This window comes from Miscanthus floridulus, chromosome 6 (genome assembly GCF_019320115.1).
Source record: "Miscanthus floridulus cultivar M001 chromosome 6, ASM1932011v1, whole genome shotgun sequence".
NCBI lineage: Eukaryota > Viridiplantae > Streptophyta > Magnoliopsida > Poales > Poaceae > Miscanthus > Miscanthus floridulus.
In genome coordinates this window covers 96,841,612-96,860,276 of record NC_089585.1, presented here as the reverse complement: position 1 = coordinate 96,860,276, position 18,665 = coordinate 96,841,612, and the positions used below count along the sequence as shown (strand labels likewise).

Here is an 18,665-nt window from a genome sequence, read left to right as displayed (position 1 = left end):
CGTGCAACTGGTAGAGCATCGTAGGCGCGTAGAGTATCGGACGCATGCGGGCGCGTGCAATCGGTGGGGCATGCAGCAGTAGCATGTATAGGCGGAGCAGGCAGGCACGTGTGGACGTTCGGACGCTAGCCATGTCATTAAATGTGTTATGAATTTTTTTTATAACTTAAGTCTTTGTTATTGAAGAAGTTTTGTCCCGTCCGGACTGTCCGGCCGTTTGTCTGCCCTTAAATATGTTATGAAATATTTTTTTATGACTTAACTTTTTGTTATTGAAGAAGTTATACTGTCCTTCTCTATACTTAGTTAAACTTAGAACTATCTCTAAGAGAAAAAAAAAGAAACTAAAATACTTGACTTATAATATGACAACTAAAAATCCCCAATATTTCAACAGCACACGTTTTACTAGTACACAACGCTCAACGCTGTAGAAGAGTGCCGCCTCTTCAAGGCAGAGGCTGCGACCATCGACGCCCCGAAGGCAGCCAGCCAGCCACGTGTCTGGCCGCACATTCAGAGCACGCCGCGAGACGAAACCGATGCCGTTTATTATACGCACGCGAGTACGCAACGCGACGCCATGCGCAGGCTGCGCAAAAATTACCCGCAGGCCGCGGCGGCCGCCCCGGTCGACGATCCTTCAGTCGCGTCGAGTTTTCACCGGTCAGAGTCCACTCGCGCCCACCCTGTGGCTACGCTCGCACGAAAGCAAGCGCAGTGCGCAAGTTGCAAGCCAGAGAGTCGTCCACGTCACGGACGCCACTGCTAGCTAGCTAGCTACTTAGCAGAGGAGACCGGAGAGTACCACCATGCGTGAACAAGAAGAGTATACGCCGCCGAGTCGTCCACGTCCGAGCTAGGAAGAAGGCACACGTACGCTCACGCGACGCCGATGGATCGCGGCGGTGCCGGCAGCGCCACGCTGCTGCGGAAGCGGTCGCTGTCCGTAAACACCACAGCGTCGGCGGCGGCCGCGGCGATTGATCAGTTCGGGAGCATGCAGGCCGGGGGTGTGGCCGCCGCCGTCGAGGAGGAGCCGGTGAGCCCGACGGGGCGGCTGTTCCGGGAGCCGCACTTCCGCTGCCACATCGTGTCCGTGTTCGGCCTCGGTGCGCCGGTCGACCTGCCGGCGCTGCGGGCCGTGGTCGCCGCCACGCTCGCGCGCCACCCACGCTTCTGCAGCGTCCAGGTACGTACATACGTCGTTCACCATCCACACTCCCCATCCGGTGCACTGTTTCCTGCGCTACGGTGGTCGTGAATCCCGATGAATGAATGAACAAGGAAGAACTAGGCTTCGTCTCTTTCTCTGCTAAGCTCGCGTCCAACGGTACAACGTAGTGTGTGAAAAGGAAAAGGAGGAGTACATATGTTTGTTCGCTAGCTAGTAGCTATGACCTGCCTACCTTAACTTCTATCTTTTGCCTGCTACTGAGTAGGAGTATGTATGTGTCACCGCTGTCTTGTGTTTTCGCTATATATGTGTGGCATATATTAGGCACGGGTTGAAGTTGGCTTCATTATGACATGGCTGTGTGTAGTATACACGTACCAGCTACGTGAAAGGAACATACCATGGCCTCGACTCGTCTCTCCTAAAGCGCTAGTCGTAGGGTAGCTTCATTGAAACGGTTATCGCGAGAGCTGGTGAAGTGCCAATTCGTGCGTGGTTCACTCATTATAGGATCATGTCAGATTGTCAGATCACGTCTGGAGTCTGCTTTTATCCACGGACCACGGGTACGATCTACGATCTACGTCTTGCGGCAGAAAAGTATGGAACTGGGGATTTTTTTTTTGGTTAGGTTTTCTTCATGGAAGAGAGAAGTTAAATCATCTTAGTGTTTTAGAAGAATTTAACACACGAACTTTATTGACATAGATCCAACGTTATCGTAAACAGTCTGTTACTTGTTGTATTTAGCTATTATTCGGACTAAACGGACAAAATGACTATTTAAACGATAGAAATGGGCAATTAAACGAAATAATATACTGCCGCGTAGCTTTTAAAAGGATGTGTAAACTGACTAGACGATCATTTAGGCAGCCAACGTCTAAATCTGCCTCAAAATATTTGTGCTTAATTAACGGTGGTGAGTATAGAGTTCTAGTGTTCTATAGTATCCGACGGAGATACATATTACAGGTCATTTTATCTTTCTTCTAAATTAAGTTTCTTTATAAAAGGTACACTAAGATCTACAACATCAAATCAGTTTCACTAAATCATTCATAAAATGTGTCATGGACTCATGGTAGTGCATTTATATTTGTAGAATTGTATGTGTTAATAGATCTCCAATCGGCAAACCACAATTCGATGAATTGATAGAGGTGTTTCTTGTTAGAGTGCATCTTACTCTCATGAATTCTTCCGATGCACTCATTGTTGTAGCCCATTGAACATTGTCTATCAAGTAAGACCCCATTTAGTTCCACTTCATTTTGCAAAAATTTTCAAGATTCCCCGTCACATCGAATCTCTGGACGCATGCATGAAGCATTAAATATAAATAAAAAATAAAACTAATTACACAGTTTAGACGAAATTCACGAGACGAATCTTTTAAGCCTAATTAGACTATGATTGGACACTAATTGCCAAATAACAACGAAAGTGCTACAATACCATTTCGCCAAAAATTTTGCAAACTAAACAAGGCCTAAGAAAGGAAAGCAAATTGTCTACAAGATTTCCCTCAAAACAACCTTAGACTGTTGCCACTAAATAAAAACACAATACTTCATGGTGGAAGCCTCGTACTATACTAAACTGAAACGAATTAAATGTATTCTTGCGTTGCAGCCCATTTGATTTGTGATAGGGGTGCATGTGTCTCTAAATGTGGATGGGAGTTTACACTTTACAACATGTTTGTGCACGTCTCTTTTTGTTCTTTGTTTCTTCTTGGTTGTTTTAGAGAGAGAACAATGGTTGCAGGTGTTAAATGAGTTGGAAAAGGACGCCAGGCCGAAGTGGGTACGGACAGCGGTGAACGTGGATGACCACGTCATCGTCCCCGAGCTGGACCCCGCCGCCACGTCGGCGGACCCGGACAAGGTCCTGGAGGACTACGTGTCGTCCCTGTCGACGCGGCCCATGGACCACTCCCGACCGCTGTGGGAGGTCCACGTCCTGGACTTCCCCACCGCCGAGGCCGCCGCCGCGGTCGCGCTCCGCGTGCACCACTCCGTCGGCGACGGCGTCTCGATGCTCTCCCTCTTCATGGCCTGCACCCGCAGCGCCGCCGACCCGGGCGCGCTCCCTTCCCTCCCGCGGGTCCGGCGACGCGCGGGCCCCGTCTACGAGGTGCGGCGGCGGCCGCTCTCGCTCTCCTCGGCCGCGGCCGCGCTCGACGCGCTGGCGGCGCTGGCCGTGTGGCTCCTGTCCTTCCTCGTGCTCGCTTGGCACACGGTGGTGGACGTGGTGTGCTTCTTCGCGACGGCAGTGTCGCTGCTGGGCGACGCCCCCACGGTGCTCAAGGGCAAGGAGGGCACCGAGTTCGAGCCCAGGCGCTTCGTGAACCGCACGCTCAGCCTGGACGACATCAAGTACGTCAAGAATGCTATGAGCTGCGTACGTGCTCCTCTTCTTCGTTCCACTGGCCACTACTACCTCACTGTTTCTTTTTTTCTTTTCCTTTTCCTTTTTTCACAACACAATTGTTTGTGGTGGTTCTGTACTTTTTCAGACTGTAAATGATGTTCTTCTTGGGATAACCTCTAGCGCTCTATCTCGGTACTATTTCCGGAGAACAGGTGAGCAAGTGCTGAAATGGAATGCATTGATTGATAGATTCATCAGATGGTTGTGGACCATTTGCAAGTGAATAGCTGACGCCGTAACCAAAATCTTCAGGTGAAAGCGACAGTAAGAGCATCACGGTGCGGTCCGCTGTTCTCGTAAACTTACGGGCGACGCCAGGCATACATGTGAGCTTCTCTTCCCTACCACGTCCTCTTTGATCACAGCAGACCAGTGGGGAAGATCTCTTCTTCTTGTTGTTGACAGCTAACACAGTTTCCATTTTTTGATACTGGTAGGCATTGGCAAGCATGATGGAGTCCAGCAAGGACAACGGCGCGAGATGGGGAAACAAGCTGGGCTACATGCTAATCCCCTTCCACTTGGCCAAGCGCGATGACCCCGTCGAGTACGTCCGGACGGCGACCAAGGTCGCGCGCAGGAAGAAGAGCTCCATGGAGTCAGTCTTCACCTTCTGGAGCGGGGATATGGTTCTCAAACTTTTCGGCATCAAGGTGCGCTGGGTTTCCTTTCCTATCTCCATCCGGCGCCGCTGCCGCTGCCGGTGCCGTGACAGGAGGAGAACTGAGCGTTCTTGCCGTGTCAGAGTTTGCAATCTTGATTCTTCACCGCATCCTGATTCCTGACAGAGTTCGCGAAAAATTTGTGTTTGTGCAGGCAGCAGCTGCGCTCTGCTATGGCATGTTCACGCACACCACCCTGTCCTTCTCCAACATGGTCGGGCCGACTGAACAGGTGCTGTTCTGCGGCAACCCCATCATCTACATTGCACCCGGCATCTACGGGCACCCACATGTAAGTGAACTCAGCATATCCAGCGTCCCTTCGGTTGTTGTTTTATACGACAGCACTGCTCTTTTTCTCCCCGTGTGGCTATCCGTACGCGATTGGATCTGAATCTGAAGAACATGCAGTGACCGTGGTTATAATCGTGTCGTGTGGTCTGGATACATCTGTGTGCAGGCGCTGACTGTGCATTACCAGAGTTACATGAACTCCGTGAAGCTAGTCCTGTCGGTAGATGAAGCACAGTTTCCGGATAGCCATCAGCTCCTGGACGACTTTGCCGAGTCCCTCAGGCTCATTCGCAAGGCAGCTTCAGGAAAACCTGCAGGGGAGACGCAGGATGCTGCTTCCAGAGTTCCAGTTGAGCATACATAGACAAGTGTGTGTATATATAAGCAACAGCAGAATTTCCAAGCATTCTTGTCGTGCTGCAGGTGTATGATCAGTGCAGTACTGATCAGCTAGCGCCTAGCGGTGGTCTCATATGTGATATTCAGAATTCAGAAATATCAGCACTGGACAGAAGAAACATAGCTCACACAACAAACAGAACCTATCTGTCGTCAAATTGTGCAGATCTGCGTGAAGTTCTTGCCTCTCCCTTTGTGTGTGTGTGCGCGCGCGCATTTGAGATCTTGTTGCTGGTCGTCACAAATGACAAACTTTTTGGGTGGCTTTTGATATATAGTCTACGACAGAGGTTCAGGTTACTTAATCTTTCAACTTGGATAATGCAAGCAACATGAAAGGCAATGATCTTTGGAAGCAAACGATTAATAAGTTTGCATAGAAAATGTTTCTTTTCCGCTAAAGGTCGTGCTAGGCTTACGCATGTGGTCCACTTGTAGCTGCAGACCTCACTTTTGATTTTAGAAAATGAACCGCAAAGCCTTCCCCACCGACGACAAAGAACCATAGAAAATGGAGCAAAAACTCAGATACACCAGTACACGATACTGCCTGGTGCGGTAGTGCCTACCGACACACATCGTGTTGGATTCATTCAGCCACAACCAGAGTTTAGTGGACTGCGTCGAACTGAATTTGCATGTAACCCTTTTTTCCATAGTTCATTCATGTTCATTTTATCAGGGAGGGGCAGGAACTTAGTAAGATCGATCGATATTTTACAGCCATCTCGATCTCTCAGTTGTGTGAAATGCCATCTCTGAACGCTGGTGAATGATGGATTCCTTGATTCCTTCCTTCACAGTTCAGCCCTTGTTTAGTTACCCCAGAATCTAAATTTTGGCACTATGTAAAAAGAAGATTCTCCATCACATCAAACTTGCGGTATATGCATGGAGTACTAAATGTTGACGAAATCAAAAACTAATTGCACAGTTTGGTTGTACTTTGCGAGACGAACATTTTGAGCCTAATTAGTCAACGATTGGACAATTATTACCAAATACAAACGAAACGCTACAGTACCTTGGATTTTTTGCGGCGCCAACTTTGAGGGCAAACTAAACGCGCCCTCACACACTGCGATGACGACTGGCTAAAGGATTGACATCTAACCAGGACACGACTGAAGATTCAATATTTTATTAGGTAGTTGCAGCGAAACCACCTGCCACTAGGGGCCTTTTATGCTTGAGACGGGGTAGGAGAACATGCCTGCATGTGTGATGGGCAGGCGTGAATCTGACTGTTTTATCGAAGACCCCAACATGGCAACATGTTTTCAGTGGCGTATTATGCGGCCTTGCAACATTATTCCTCTGATGAAAATGTTCCGTTCCCCCGCACCCCCCCCCCCCCCCCCCCCCCCCCCCCCAAAAAAAAAGGATCAGAATTAGAATTATAAATCTGATGTCATATTTTTCTTAATTTATTTTAAAATTTAATAACAGTGGTAAACAAAGTGTCCATCAACAGTGAGGCCTGGCTAGCCAACGGCTGTCGTGGCAATGACTTGGGCAGGCTGGAAGGTCGTGAGTGGCCGCTGACCAGCTAGGGCGTGGATGGGCCAAGCCAGGTGTGCCTCTGATGAGGCCGCCACTCGTGGCAGGCTAGGCCAAGGTAGGCCCACCCTTGACGCCAGTGAAGAAGACCCTCCACGACCAGTGGCTGCCATAATAGCAAGTTAAGCTTCGTGGACAGCCAAGCCCAAGAGAGAATATTTGGGATTCAAAAAAGGTTTTCGTCTAGTATATAATTATCAGATATATCCATTCCATCCATCACATTATTGTTGGAGGAGTGCATGTGATGGCCGAAAAAGGTGTAGTGACGGCTAGGGCTAGGTGGCGCCAGGGGGGGAGAAGAAAGGTTGGAGAGGGAGCGCTACTGTACTGGAGAAGGAAGAAATGAGATATACTGAATTACCCTGGAGAAGCTTAAAAATGCGAAATTAGCACTCCCCCCTTCCCCCTCCACGGTTTGGGTTTTCCCTAGGGCTGTGTTTGTGCCGCTGTGCTTAGCAAATGAAGTTGGAAGTAGAGCTGAAAAACTTAGAGCAAAATAGTCTGAAACACACTTTTAATTTTTACTGGATCCTAAAATCCCATCAAATAGGACCTAGATGTTTTCAGAGTACATCTCCACACCGAGGGCTTGAAATTTTGAGTAAAGTTCTATATGGGTATTTAAGATTTATCAAGATTTCATAGTGCAGCCTAAATCAGAACAAAACATTGCACATAAAAAAAGGATCACATTGAAGACAAAGCTAGCTCAACCCAAGAAAGCTTCTAGAGTAGTGCGTGCACGGTGCAGGTGCACAACTGCACACACATGGATCCCTTTTGCCTGCCTGTTCGTTCTAGATCTAGCGATTAGCGACACTTGCTCGCAGGAGATTCTCGCGAGAACAGCTCACCGGCACTAGCAACATGGCAATATCATAAGCACAATCGCAAGCTGCATCCTACCTCCTCCAGGTCGCAGCTGCCCACCCGGCTACCAGCATCCGGGACGTACCCAACTCCCACGTGTTAGTCAGGGAGTATCTATGTAGGGTAGATTCGAGGTAAGCTTTTTGTCTAGATGATAAAATCGTAGATGTACCTTCGTCTAGGTCACCATTAGGTCTATGGCGCCACAACAGCTTGGATGACGGTGTTACGGTAGCTCGGCGCAGTGGTTCCAGCGTGGTGGCGATGTAGAGGCGACGACGGAGTCGGTTGGTGGCTTTCCCGTCGCTGGCAGCACTACTGTAGATCGGATTAGGTTTTTTTGTTGGTGGATCACGGCGGCTCAGACCAACCTCGTAGTTAGAGCCGTGATCCACACCTCTCTTTTATATGTGCTGTGCGACAGGGGCCCACCAACCATATTAGGATTGAGCGTCCCCGATCAGGGCACAGAGACAAGGGCCCAATAGGCCGTTGGGCCCGATCGTGTTCTTTATCACAGCCAAACATTTCTTGTCGACAGTGACACACTTCCTATGCTCAAGGGCATAGGACATCTTTCGGGATTTAAAATCCCTCTCTTTAGTTGCACAAGTGGCATCAGCCTCGTTTATCTCTCTCACCGGTGCCACAGGCTCTGAGGAATACGGTAAGGTGACTACCCAGTCCACCTTAGTCAGGATGAAGGCCAGGTTAAACCTTTTCTTCACATAAAAAATAACAACAATTGCATGCCTTGATTCCAACGTTGGTTAAAATCAAGACATATAACTGTTCTTATATATTAAATCTACATCACCGTTGGGCAGAAATAGAAATAATGCATAAATCATTAAAATTTACAACTGTTCTTATACACTAATTCTACATCACCGTTGGGCAGAAATAGAATTAATGCATAAATCATTAAAATTACAATATTGTTATTAACAACGTTGGTCAGAAAATAACAACATCATAATCATGTCAAAATCTCTTTTTCTCCAATTAAATATCACGTTGGTTCAAAATAACTGGAGAATAAACAATTTCTTTGGCAGCGGAAAACGTATACTCAGTCTCTTGAATTTTACCCAGAGGGAAAAATTACCTTTTCTATTTTCTTTGAGCTATTTTTTATTATCCAGAAATAAGCAATTACTGGAAAATAAAAAGAAAAAAACTGATCTTGGACCGGAACTGTCACAGTGGGCCGGCCCAGCTCTGGCCTTTCACATGCGCACGCGTGCGCTGCGCTGACCCAGGCCGCAACCTGGGCCTAGGCCGGCAAAGCAGCCCGGTGCACTCGCCCGCCTGGGCCGAGAGCGGCCCGTTGAAATCTCACCGTCGGATCTCATCCGACGGTCGAGCGCAGGCTTCGCGGGATCAAAACCCTCTCGGTCGCGTCGGCCAGAAAACCCTAGCCTCATTCCGTTCTTCGCTCTCTCTCTCTCTCTTCGCCGCACTTCTGTCTCTCCTCAGCACAGCATCTCCGAGCAGCCGAGCGAAGAGCAAGCAACAACGAGAGCGAGCAAGGCCTCGACGCCATCGCCGCCCCCCTAGCCGGCGTGCGCGCTCCCCAGCGGGTGAGCGCGCCGCCGTCGAGCAGCCTCGCCGCGGCGCCTCCTTGGCTAGTCCTAACGAGCAGCTGCCCCCGGCTCGGCCTTCTTCTCCCGCGCCGGCGAGAGGTTATCCCGACACACGGCGAGGTAGGATCATTTCCTCTTCTTTCCCGTCCCCTTCTTCTTTTGGATTTGGATTTGGATTCTTCTCTTATCCGAACCGGTGTTAGGGATTAGGGTTTAGATCTAGGGCGACCCACTGTTCTTTTTTCCCATGCGCCGGCGAGCTGCACTACGGCGGTGTCAGCAGCGGTTGAGGCAGGCCTCCCCTTTCCCTTCTTCCCTTCATGATTTGGTGCACCACTGTTCTTCTCGGATTCAACCGTTTTGGGATCTAGGGTTAGGGTTTCTTTTCCCGATTCGATTCATTCGATTTGGTTCATCTCTTTCATTCGATTTCTTTTCTTATCTATTTGTACTGAATCATACTCTTTCCCTTCCTCGTCGCGAGTTAGGGTTAGGGTTCGGTTGAACCTGATTCGGTTTTCTTTCGGTTTGGGTTCAAGATCTTCGAGATAAGCCCCTTCCCCTCTACCCTTCTCTTTTAGATCTTCTTTCTTTTCTTTTCGGAGGGGAACTGATTTGGGTTAGGGTTAGGGTTAGGGATTACTGTTCATCTTCCCCACGGTGCTTCGTGGGTTAGGGTTCGACTTGGAGTGCCGGGACACCTATCTCTTCTCTTCTCTGATCCGAACACGGATGTTCTTTTCTTGCCGTGCGCCCACGAGTACAGTAGTGCGGCATCTTTCCCGCTCAGTGGCGGTGGTGACCGGGAGTTGGGTGACATCCACCACCCCCGGTCTCTTTTTTGTTTGCTCTTACCCGGTTAGGGTTAGGGTTGAAAGTGCATCTAGCCCTTTAGTGGGTTTTGGATGATTGAATGACAACGTGATTAAAGGACTAACCCGTTTGCTAAGTGTGAACAGGTAATAGGTTATCTCACAGGCACTTAATAAAAGCCAAAATGATGTGTTGTTGTATAAACAATCTAGTTCAAGCACAAGACAACAATGCAAATGGAATTCATGTGAAGGCTTATTTCTTGTGGGATTTCCATGTACTATGTGAAAGCAAGCTCATGATTATTAGTTAATGAGACATGAGGGATTGCATATGGAATGGTCTCATATTTGAAGCTTGCTAAATTAAAATGAAAAAGATAACAATACATATGAATGGATGATTCAACACAAGATGTGACTTGATGGCTTGAGATGGTGAAGATAGCAAGGAAAGGCTTCGAGGTACTAAGCAAGGGTGAAGGGCAAGCGACGGCTTGGCGGCCGAAGAACCTAGCTAGGGTGACGAAGAAAGTACTTGCATTTAGTTGAGGTACTAATCAAGCTAAGATGGTCATATTGATGTGAAGGATCAAATCTATAATGAAGTATTTGATGGAAGTGACTTGATACATTTGGGATTATTCAAACTTGATGAATGGAATCAAGTCACATGCTCAAGATGGCTATGCTCAAGTGAAAAGATCAACATCAACATGTTAGCACCCTTACTTGATGAAGATTGGAAGGGACGGCATCAATTCAAAAGAACAACTCAAGTGGTACAAATTCATATTTCCGTTTATCTTGAGTTTAATAGGTATGCCGTACTATTAAGAGGGATGCATCATGTTGATAGATAATGTTTCATAAGTGCTCAAGCCAACCCATGTGAGTTTTGAGTATTTGAGCGACAAAAGTGCTAACTGATTTCTTGCTGGTCTGGCAATACCGGACGTGTTCGGTATTCATACCGGACGTGTCCGGTATTTGTCCAGCAGCTGTAAAACTGTTGTTCTCGGGTTGGTTCGTCGGGAGTTCCGACGTAGGTTGGGAGTTTCGACGATCGGGAGTCCCGGCATGGGTCAGGAGTTCCGACGTGTCGCACTTCGACCGATTTGGAGGGTTCACTGTCCTTGTCATACCGGACGTGTCTGGTATTCATACCGGACGTGTCCGGTATGGATGACCAGAAGCCAACGGCTAGTTTTCAAAAGTCGTGAGGGTCGGGAGTTCCGACGTGAGTCGGGAGTTCCGACACCTCACTAACTTTAACTCAGTTACATGTTTTTCAAAATTACTGAGGGTCGGGGGTTCTGACTTGAGTCGGGAGTTCCGATGGTCGGAAGTCCCGGCATTCTTCGGGAGTTCCGACGCCTCACAACATCGCTGTAACTTAGTTACCGTTGGCGCAGTGTGAGTCATACCGGACGTGTCCGGTATGCATACCGGACGTGTCCGGTATTGCAACGGCTATAAAACAGCTAGTTTTTCAAGGGGGCTATAAATACCCCCAAGCCTCCACCTTTGGAGGCTGCTGATTCTGCTGAGATAGACACATGTTTTTGAGCCTTGTCAACTCTCCTAAACCCTCTCTTAGTGAGTGTGTGATCCAAATTGCAAAATCAATTTATGGGTTGAGAAAGAATTTGAAAAAGAAAGCAAGCCACCACTTGAGCACTTGTGCATATTGTCAATCTCGTGATTCGTATTTGTTACTCTTGGACTCTTCGGTCCTAGACGGCTAGGCGTCGCCGGAGAGCAACCGAGAGATTGTGGTTGCTTCGGAAATTTTGTAACGGCCGATTACGCCGCCTCGGAATCATTTAGTGGAAGGAGGAAAAGGAGTTGGAAAAGACTCCGGCTAGAGTGACCTTCGTGGTACCCTCTAGGGCTGACCTTCGCTGGGTCGCCCGCAGCCCCCTCAACGGAGAGTAGGACTCGAACGAGTCCGAACTTCGATAAAACAAATATCGTGTCTTAATTCGCATTTCATTTAAAATTTGTGTTGCTCTAGCTATTCTGCAGGTTCTCTGTGTATATTACTATCTTTAATAGTTTCCTGCAGTTTGGATTGAGATAGAAATCAAAAGGAGCAAATTTAGGGCTGTTCTACAGAAGTCGTGAATACCGGACACGTCCGGTATACCTACCGGACACGTCCGGTATTAGCCCCTGCGCCAAACTGATTTGTATTGTGTTCTAACTCTTTGGTTGCAGGCATTTGGCTCCTAGATTTATTTAGTATCTTTTATATACTCTGTGGCTAACTTGTGAGGGGTGGTACTACTTGTTATTTGGAGTTTCCATTTTGGAAACTCTCTTTACTTATCATTTCCGCATTTAGAGGTGTTAATTATAAAAAACGCCTATTCACCCCCCTCTAGACGGCATCCTAGGTCCTTTCAAGGGTCTCAATACGAAACGGATTGGACCCTTGTTATTGTTGATTTTTTTCAATGCTCTACCCTATACTTTGACCTTGGCTCTTGATATCATTGTTAGTATCAGGGAGTACCTCTGTAAGGTAGATTCAGGGTAGGCTTCTTGGTCTATATGACAAAACCGTAGATGTACCTTGGTTTAGGTCACCATTAGGTCTATGGTGCCACAACAGCTTAGATGACGGTGTCACGGCAGCTTGGCACAGTGGTTCCAGCATGGTGGCGATGACCAGTGGCGATGTAGAGGCGACAGCGGAGTCGGTTGGTGGCTTTCCCGTCGCTGGCAGCACTACTGTAGATCGAATTAGGTTTTCTGTTGGTGGATCACGGCGGCTCAGACCAATCTCGTAGTTAGAGCCGTGATCCCCACCTCTCTTTTATATGTGCTGTGCGACAGGGGTCCACCAACCATATTAGGATTGGGCGCCCCCGATCAAGACGCAGAGACAAGGGCCCAATAGACCGTTGGCCCTATTGGTGGAGATCAACTAAGGCCCTCCGCAATGTGTTGCTTAAGTGCTGCCTAGAAAGGACAGAGAAAAGTAGAGCACCGCTCCTAACACTGTGAGAGGTGCTACCAACTCTGAGCGACGCCAGGAAAAGAGAGAGCGGTGAAAGTTCTTGCGCCGGTTCCAACTTCTTAAAAAATTATAAATAGACGGTAGAAGTTCATCCACTTCAGGAGGAACGGGAGGACTGAGGAAATTTCTAAAGCGCGACTGAAACGGATGGTGGAGAAGATGATGATATTTTATTGAAGCTGTGGGTCCCACTTAAATACGTAGCATCGGTTTCACCTACCTTACCCACTGCAGCTTTACTTGGCTGGTGCTTAATTTGCTGTAGCTGGACCCACAAATTTTCTAGCCACACTCCCGCATTGTGGACGGCCTAACACCACGCAGCTCGGTTCAAGGTTCAGTAAAAGCAGCAGCGGTGGTTGGCACGTCGCAGTTGATACGCAGGCGTAGCCGCGTAGCTGTACTGGTTCTCCCGCGTGGGCGTCGCCGGCTGTCTCCCTCCCGGGAAGATGGTAATGGGGCGCGCGTCCGCCGGCTCGCTGCTCCTCGCGCTCGCCGTCCTGGCTCCGGCGGTGACGGCGCAGACCTGCGACGACGAGCTGCCGGCTCAGCTTGCCGGCAACTTCTCGGGGCTCGCCTGCGCCCCCGTCTGGAACAACTTCGTGCTCCGGGTATGTAGTACCTCTCGCCATTGCTACGATTCGCGAGATTCTTGCCGCCTGGCGCTAGATCCGTGGCGATCCGGTGCAGCCCTGTGCTCGTTCTCACTGCAACTCCTCTGCTATTCCCTGGCCTGGACTGCAGTTCGCGCAGGGCAGGGACAACGTGCTGCGGGTGGTGCTGTCGACCATGTACAGCACGGGGTGGGTGGGGATGGGGTTCTCCAAGAACGGCCTCATGGTGGGCTCGAGCGCCATGGTGGGGTGGATGGGCAAGACGGGGCTCCCGCACATCAAGCCCTTCTCGCTGGGGGGCAAGACCCCCTCCCAGGTGGTCGCGGACCAGGGCTTCCTCGTCTCCAGCGACCACCACAAGCCCACCGTGCTCGTGCAGCAGGCCAAGATCTACCTCGCCTTCCAGCTCAGCTTCACTGAGCCGCTTAAGCGCCAGATTGTGCTCCTCGCCTTCGGCTCCGCCATCCCCGTCAACGACCGCCTCTCCGAGCACCAGGACAAGACCTCCATCGTATTCGATTTCACCACAGGTCCGTTTGATTGCTTCATTCATTCTAGTGCCTTTTACTATGAGAGAAAAATCAGTCCATGACAAAGTAAAATTTCAGTCAGTTTAGGTCTGAAATCGTTGGGGTTCTTTTTGGTAAAACCTGAAAGATAGATGCCTCTGCTTCGTGAACACATTGTCATTTGAACAATTGCAAAGTGCTTGTGCAATCCAGTGTGATCTGATCTACTATGCTTCTCAAATCAGAGAACCATAGCTCAGACAAATGACAAACAACTGACGAATGCACTTCTGCTCTGACGTCCCAATCACCAATTCTTTCTTCTCACTGAAACAAACAAACAAACAAACAAACTGTGGCTGTTTGCAGGCAGCTCTTCAAGCTCGTCATCCTTCTCGGAAGGTCTGAAAAGGATCCATGGGGCGCTCAACTTGTTCGCGTGGGGTGTGCTCCTGCCAATTGGCGCCATTGTTGCAAGGTACTGCAGGAGATGGGACCCTCTGTGGTTCTACCTCCATGCCGGTATCCAGTTTGTCGGATTCATCCTGGGTCTGGCCGGCATTGTGGCTGGAGTTTCATTGTACAACAAGATCCAAGCTGACGTCCCGGCGCATAGGGGCCTCGGCATATTTGTGCTTGTGCTAGGCATTTTGCAGGTATGTGCTTTCTGCTTCTGTATAGCTGAAATCATGCCATGATGTCAAAACAGTTTGGTGTTTTCAGAACACCCACGGTAGTTATGCATCCGTGACTGAGTGTTAAAGCTGTTCAAATAACGGTTTGCACTGCAAGTAGACATGCTACACAGATCTGAATGTCTGTCTACTTCTTCAGATTCTGGCAATTTTCCTGAGGCCCAATAAGGACTCCAAGTACCGCAAGTTCTGGAACTGGTACCACCACTGGGTCGGCAGGCTCGCCCTCTTCTTTGCAGCCATCAACATTGTCCTCGGGATCAAGGTCGGCGGTGCAGGAAACTCGTGGAAGATCGGCTACGGTTTCAACCTGGCCGTCCTTCTGATCACCATCATCACCCTGGAAGTCCTGCTCTGGACAAGGTGGAAAAATAACAGCGGCTCCACGGGGGCATATTAGCGACTTACCGATTTAGGTGTTCGTGATGGTCACTGAAGGAGGTTCATATTCTTTCTTTATTTTCAAGTGTAATGTTCGCGTGTGCTGCAGGATCTTTTATAGCGGCAAAGATCTGCATCTGCAAGACGAGTAGGCTATGTGCGTGATGCGTTTTGGTGTTTGTTAGAACTGGACAGAAAGGCATGATACCATGATAGGATTGATAGCTCTAACATGATCCACTGACCATAGATCTAGCATATAAACTAACATTTGATATATGGTAAAACTCTAGAACGTAATCTAGTGTGAGGAAATAGAGAGAGAGAGAGAGAGGGATGAGGAGTGGCAAACCATCGGCCATCTTTGAGGAAGACGAGTTGGCCATCGCGTCGGTGTCGGTGGAGACGCGGTCGTAGGGCGGCGGTGCAGAGGTGACGATGTAGCGGCGGCGGTGGCCGGTGGCGTTGCTTTCTGTCACTGGCAGCGTCCTCTCTCTAGATCGGCTAGGGTTAGGATGTAGGTCGGGTTATGACGGCATAGGTGAACCTCGTGCCTTGTGTCTCGACGTTCATCTTTTTTTATAGCGCTGTGCGATTGGGGTCCATCAACCATGGATCGGTTGGCGTCTCCGATCAGGGCGTGGATCCAAGGGTCCAATTGGTCGTTGGGTCAACTGGTGGGATTAATCTAACTTTCTCCACCTTGATCTCACCTTATAATTTTCTCCCGCATAATTAGAATCTGTATATCCCTCTATGTGCATGGAATTAGATCTTTTGTACGTTAGCATGAGACCTTTCGTACCTTGTAGGTAACACAAAACTTTCTTTTACTAATTTTTCAGTGTTTTATTCCTGGATTACTCTGATATCTGCCAAGTAACCCGATAACAAATGCTAAGTTAGGGCGAGTACACACTTGAGCATGCTGTAAACTTTCGACAGCTAAACTATATGGAACCGTTTTTATTTGATCGATCTCATATTGGTTCCTGAGACATTGAAATTTTCTATATCTATCGCCCTTGACTATAGGAGCATGTGAAGACTTATAATTTTGCATACTGTATTTCTTTAGAACTTTTTTAAGTATACCTTTTGTGATAATCCTAAAATCCTCTTTTCTCTATCTCGGTGAATCTCTATTCCTAGGACGAACGAAGCTTCACCGAGATCCTTCATATCAAACTTTGAGGACAAGAACTTCTTTGTTTCTAGTAGCAGATTAATATCACTGCTAGCGAGCAAGATGTCATCCACATACAAGACTAGAAAAATATATTTCTCATTCTTGAACTTTGCATAAACGCAATTGTCCTCTACATTTTCTTAAAACCCAAACTTTCTTATTGTACTATCAAACTTCAAATATCACTGTCTTGAAGCTTGTTTTAATCCGTAAATGGATTTCTTCAGGCGGCATCACATACATTCTTTTCCTTCCACAACAAAACCTTTCGGTTGTGCCATGTAAATATTTTCCTCCAGATCCCCATTTAGGAATGCCGTCTTTATATCCATCTGATGTAATTCTAAATCGTAATGTGCTACAAGCACCAGTATGATTCTAATAGAATCCTTACATGAGACTGGAGAAAATGTCTCATTATAATATATACCTTCTCTTTGCGTGAAGCCTTTCGCCATAAGTCACGCTTTGAATCTTTCTATATTTTCTTTGGAGTCATGTTTGGTTTTGTAGACCCATTTTACAGCCTACTGTCTTGGCTCCTTGAAAGCATCTAGGCCTCTAGTTGGATTTCGGTGATTAATGACAATACATGATTACTATGACTAACGTGTGTTTTGCAGAGGCAATTAAGTTAGATCATGGTAATGGAGATCGATTGGGCTATCATGGTGGTCATGCCCCTACGATGAAAATTGTTTCAGTTTTCAGAGGATGGACGTCAAGGTTAAAGATGGACTAGTTCTAAGTGTCGTTTGATGTTGAAGAGACACTTAGAGGAGTTTAGCACTTTGTTTTTCCTTTGGTCGTACTATTAAGGGGGTATGGACATGTAGCTTGACCTAGGTGAGCCTAGTGGGCTAGGTGTGGTGCACACTTGCTAAACCTAGCACTAGGTAGCTCCTAAAAAGCCCTTAGATCCATTGGAGCAAACTTCATTCACGTACGTTCGAAAGTTGAAAGTGAATGTAGGGTCAAATACTGATCGGACGCTGGCTTCGGTGTGACCGGACGCTGGCGCAGAGTCCGGTCAGTTCATTTGATCAAAGTGAAGTTGTCTGGAAGTGACCGGACGCTGAGGGCCAGCGTCCGGTCGACTCCAGTAAGGTTCCAGAGAGGGAAAATCACGATCGGACGCTGGCCAGCGTCCGGTCACAATTTAAACACTGGAGTTCGGGGTGAACTGACCGACGCGTCCGGTCAATATGACCGGAGTGTCCGATCACCCCGCAAAGGCACATAACAGTTCGTTTTTTAGCCCATATTATAAATACTTCCTCCATTCATGTGTGGGGATACTTTTGCTCAATTCATCAGCTGAGAAACACCTTTGAGAGTGCCAAGAAGAGCAAGGTCCTAGTGAGGTGATTGAGATTTGAGAATCCCAAAGAGAGCCCTCATTAGTGAGATCAAGAGTAGCAAAGTGTGCATCCATCCTTCTCATTAGGCTTGTTGTGGTCAAGTGAGAGTTCGTGCCTGTTACTCTTGGTGATCGCCATCACCTAGACGGCTTGATGGTGATTGGGAGCTTGGTGATCATCCAGCGGAGCTTGTGGATGACCCAACTCAAGTTGTGAGCGGTTGTGGGTGATTCACCATGATGGAGTGTCGAAGAATCAACCCGTAGAGAGCACTTGATCCTTGCGCGGATCAAGACGAAGCTATACCCTTGCGCGGGTGCTCCAACGAGGACTAATGGGGAGTGACGACTCTCTGATACCTCGGCAAAACATCGCCGCGTTCCTCCTTCTCTCTTTACTTTGAGCATTTACTTTGAGTATTTACTTTGAGCAATTCAATACTTGTCTTTACATTCATAGAATTGCCTTGCTAGAGTAGGATTGAAACTTAGGTTGCAAGACTTTTTATGCGATAGAACTTTAGAAACACTTTCTAGGCACAAGGAGTACATTGGGCTAACAATATGATTTAATTATTGAAAGAAATTTAGAATTAGCCCAATTCACCCCTCTCTTGGACATCTAGATCCTTTCAATTGGTATCGGAGCCTCGTGCTCACGTATTTAGGCTTAACCGCCTAGAGAAAGATGTCTCACGGGGATGGACCTTCTCCTATCTTTGAGGGGGGTGATTTTCCATAATGGAAAATTTGCATGGAGGCATACTTAGAAGCTCTAGATGTTGGAATACTTAGAGCCACCTCACAAGGCTTCCCAAAACCTCGAGATGCTACTAACCTACAAGGCGATGAAGTGAATTACGAGAAATGGAATGCAAAGGCTCGAAACACCATCTTTAGAGGCCTTTGCAAAGATGTTTTTAACCGGGTGAGGAACCACAAAGACGCCCATGCACTATGGTCGGACGTTTGTGTGCTCCATGAGGGAACAAAGAGTGAGTGTGAGGAACGCTATCATCTTGTCATGAAAAAGCTTAACTCTTTTGAAATGCTTCCTAAAGAATGTGCTAATGAAATGTATTCACGCTTGAAT

At 47.9% G+C, this 18,665-nt stretch overlaps 2 protein-coding genes across 2 annotated transcripts; both read left to right on the top strand.

Moving 5' to 3' along the window:
- The first annotated feature begins 653 nt into the window (after window positions 1-653).
- On the top strand, window positions 654-5,251 carry LOC136458722 (wax ester synthase/diacylglycerol acyltransferase 11-like). Its single transcript, XM_066458647.1, has 7 exons — window positions 654-1,192; window positions 2,948-3,583; window positions 3,699-3,765; window positions 3,866-3,939; window positions 4,051-4,266; window positions 4,430-4,567; window positions 4,736-5,251. Exons 1-7 carry the CDS (start codon window positions 896-898, stop codon window positions 4,931-4,933), a joined length of 1,626 nt encoding a protein of 541 aa, XP_066314744.1. The 5' UTR covers window positions 654-895; the 3' UTR covers window positions 4,934-5,251.
- Window positions 5,252-13,167: 7,916 nt separating this feature from the next.
- LOC136458721 (cytochrome b561 and DOMON domain-containing protein At3g61750-like) lies at window positions 13,168-15,254 on the top strand. Its single transcript, XM_066458646.1, has 4 exons — window positions 13,168-13,435; window positions 13,569-13,968; window positions 14,317-14,603; window positions 14,782-15,254. Exons 1-4 carry the CDS (start codon window positions 13,274-13,276, stop codon window positions 15,040-15,042), a joined length of 1,110 nt encoding a protein of 369 aa, XP_066314743.1. The 5' UTR covers window positions 13,168-13,273; the 3' UTR covers window positions 15,043-15,254.
- Window positions 15,255-18,665: the final 3,411 nt, after the last annotated feature.

Bases quoted from the DNA above. Each gene is read 5' to 3' on its own strand.
- LOC136458721 (XM_066458646.1), top strand. From the start codon at position 13,274: ATGGTAATGGGGCGCGCGTCCGCCGGCTCGCTGCTCCTCGCGCTCGCC. The intron at 13,436-13,568 runs GTATGTAGTACC...CCTGGACTGCAG, and splicing joins GGAACAACTTCGTGCTCCGG to TTCGCGCAGGGCAGGGACAA. The intron at 13,969-14,316 runs GTCCGTTTGATT...GGCTGTTTGCAG, and splicing joins CGTATTCGATTTCACCACAG to GCAGCTCTTCAAGCTCGTCA.
- LOC136458722 (XM_066458647.1), top strand. From the start codon at position 896: ATGGATCGCGGCGGTGCCGGCAGCGCCACGCTGCTGCGGAAGCGGTCG. The intron at 3,940-4,050 runs GTGAGCTTCTCT...TGATACTGGTAG, and splicing joins GGGCGACGCCAGGCATACAT to GCATTGGCAAGCATGATGGA. The intron at 4,568-4,735 runs GTAAGTGAACTC...ATCTGTGTGCAG, and splicing joins GCATCTACGGGCACCCACAT to GCGCTGACTGTGCATTACCA.